General features: G+C 62.7%; 1 protein-coding gene across 1 annotated transcript in view; it reads right to left on the bottom strand.

The window, feature by feature from the left end:
* The window catches only part of LOC104512746 (DNA (cytosine-5)-methyltransferase 1-like), a gene marked incomplete at its 3' end in the record, with an annotated part of 2,218 nt that extends 2,019 nt beyond the window's left edge, over nucleotides 1-199 (bottom strand). The window contains exon 1 of the mRNA XM_010155845.1: nucleotides 36-199. Coding sequence (XP_010154147.1) covers nucleotides 36-199 — 164 coding nt within the window. The remainder of the gene's footprint in view (nucleotides 1-35) is intronic.
* Between the last annotated feature and the right edge of the window lie 34 nt (nucleotides 200-233).

Below are 233 nucleotides of genomic sequence, written 5' to 3'. Positions count from 1 at the left end.
GCGCCCGCAGCTCCTCGCCACCTCCCTCTGCTCACCTGAGGAAGGAGACCACCAGGGAGTTCTTAAACTTGGAGTAGGTGCGGGAGTTGAAGCGGTTCATGCCGCTGAAACCCTGGCACGGGGGACCACCGCACAGCATCTCCACGTCCCCCTTCTGCGGCAGCTTCTGCCCCAAGGAGTTGGTCTTCTCGCCGGACATGACCAGCTTCAGCAAGACGGTACCAACCTCCGCG

The sequence above is a fragment of the Eurypyga helias genome, unplaced genomic scaffold (genome assembly GCF_000690775.1).
Source record: "Eurypyga helias isolate BGI_N326 unplaced genomic scaffold, ASM69077v1 scaffold27447, whole genome shotgun sequence".
Classification (NCBI taxonomy): Eukaryota; Metazoa; Chordata; class Aves; order Eurypygiformes; family Eurypygidae; genus Eurypyga; species Eurypyga helias.
The sequence above is the reverse complement of the archived record's forward strand: the minus strand, read 5'-3'. Positions and strand labels throughout refer to the sequence as shown.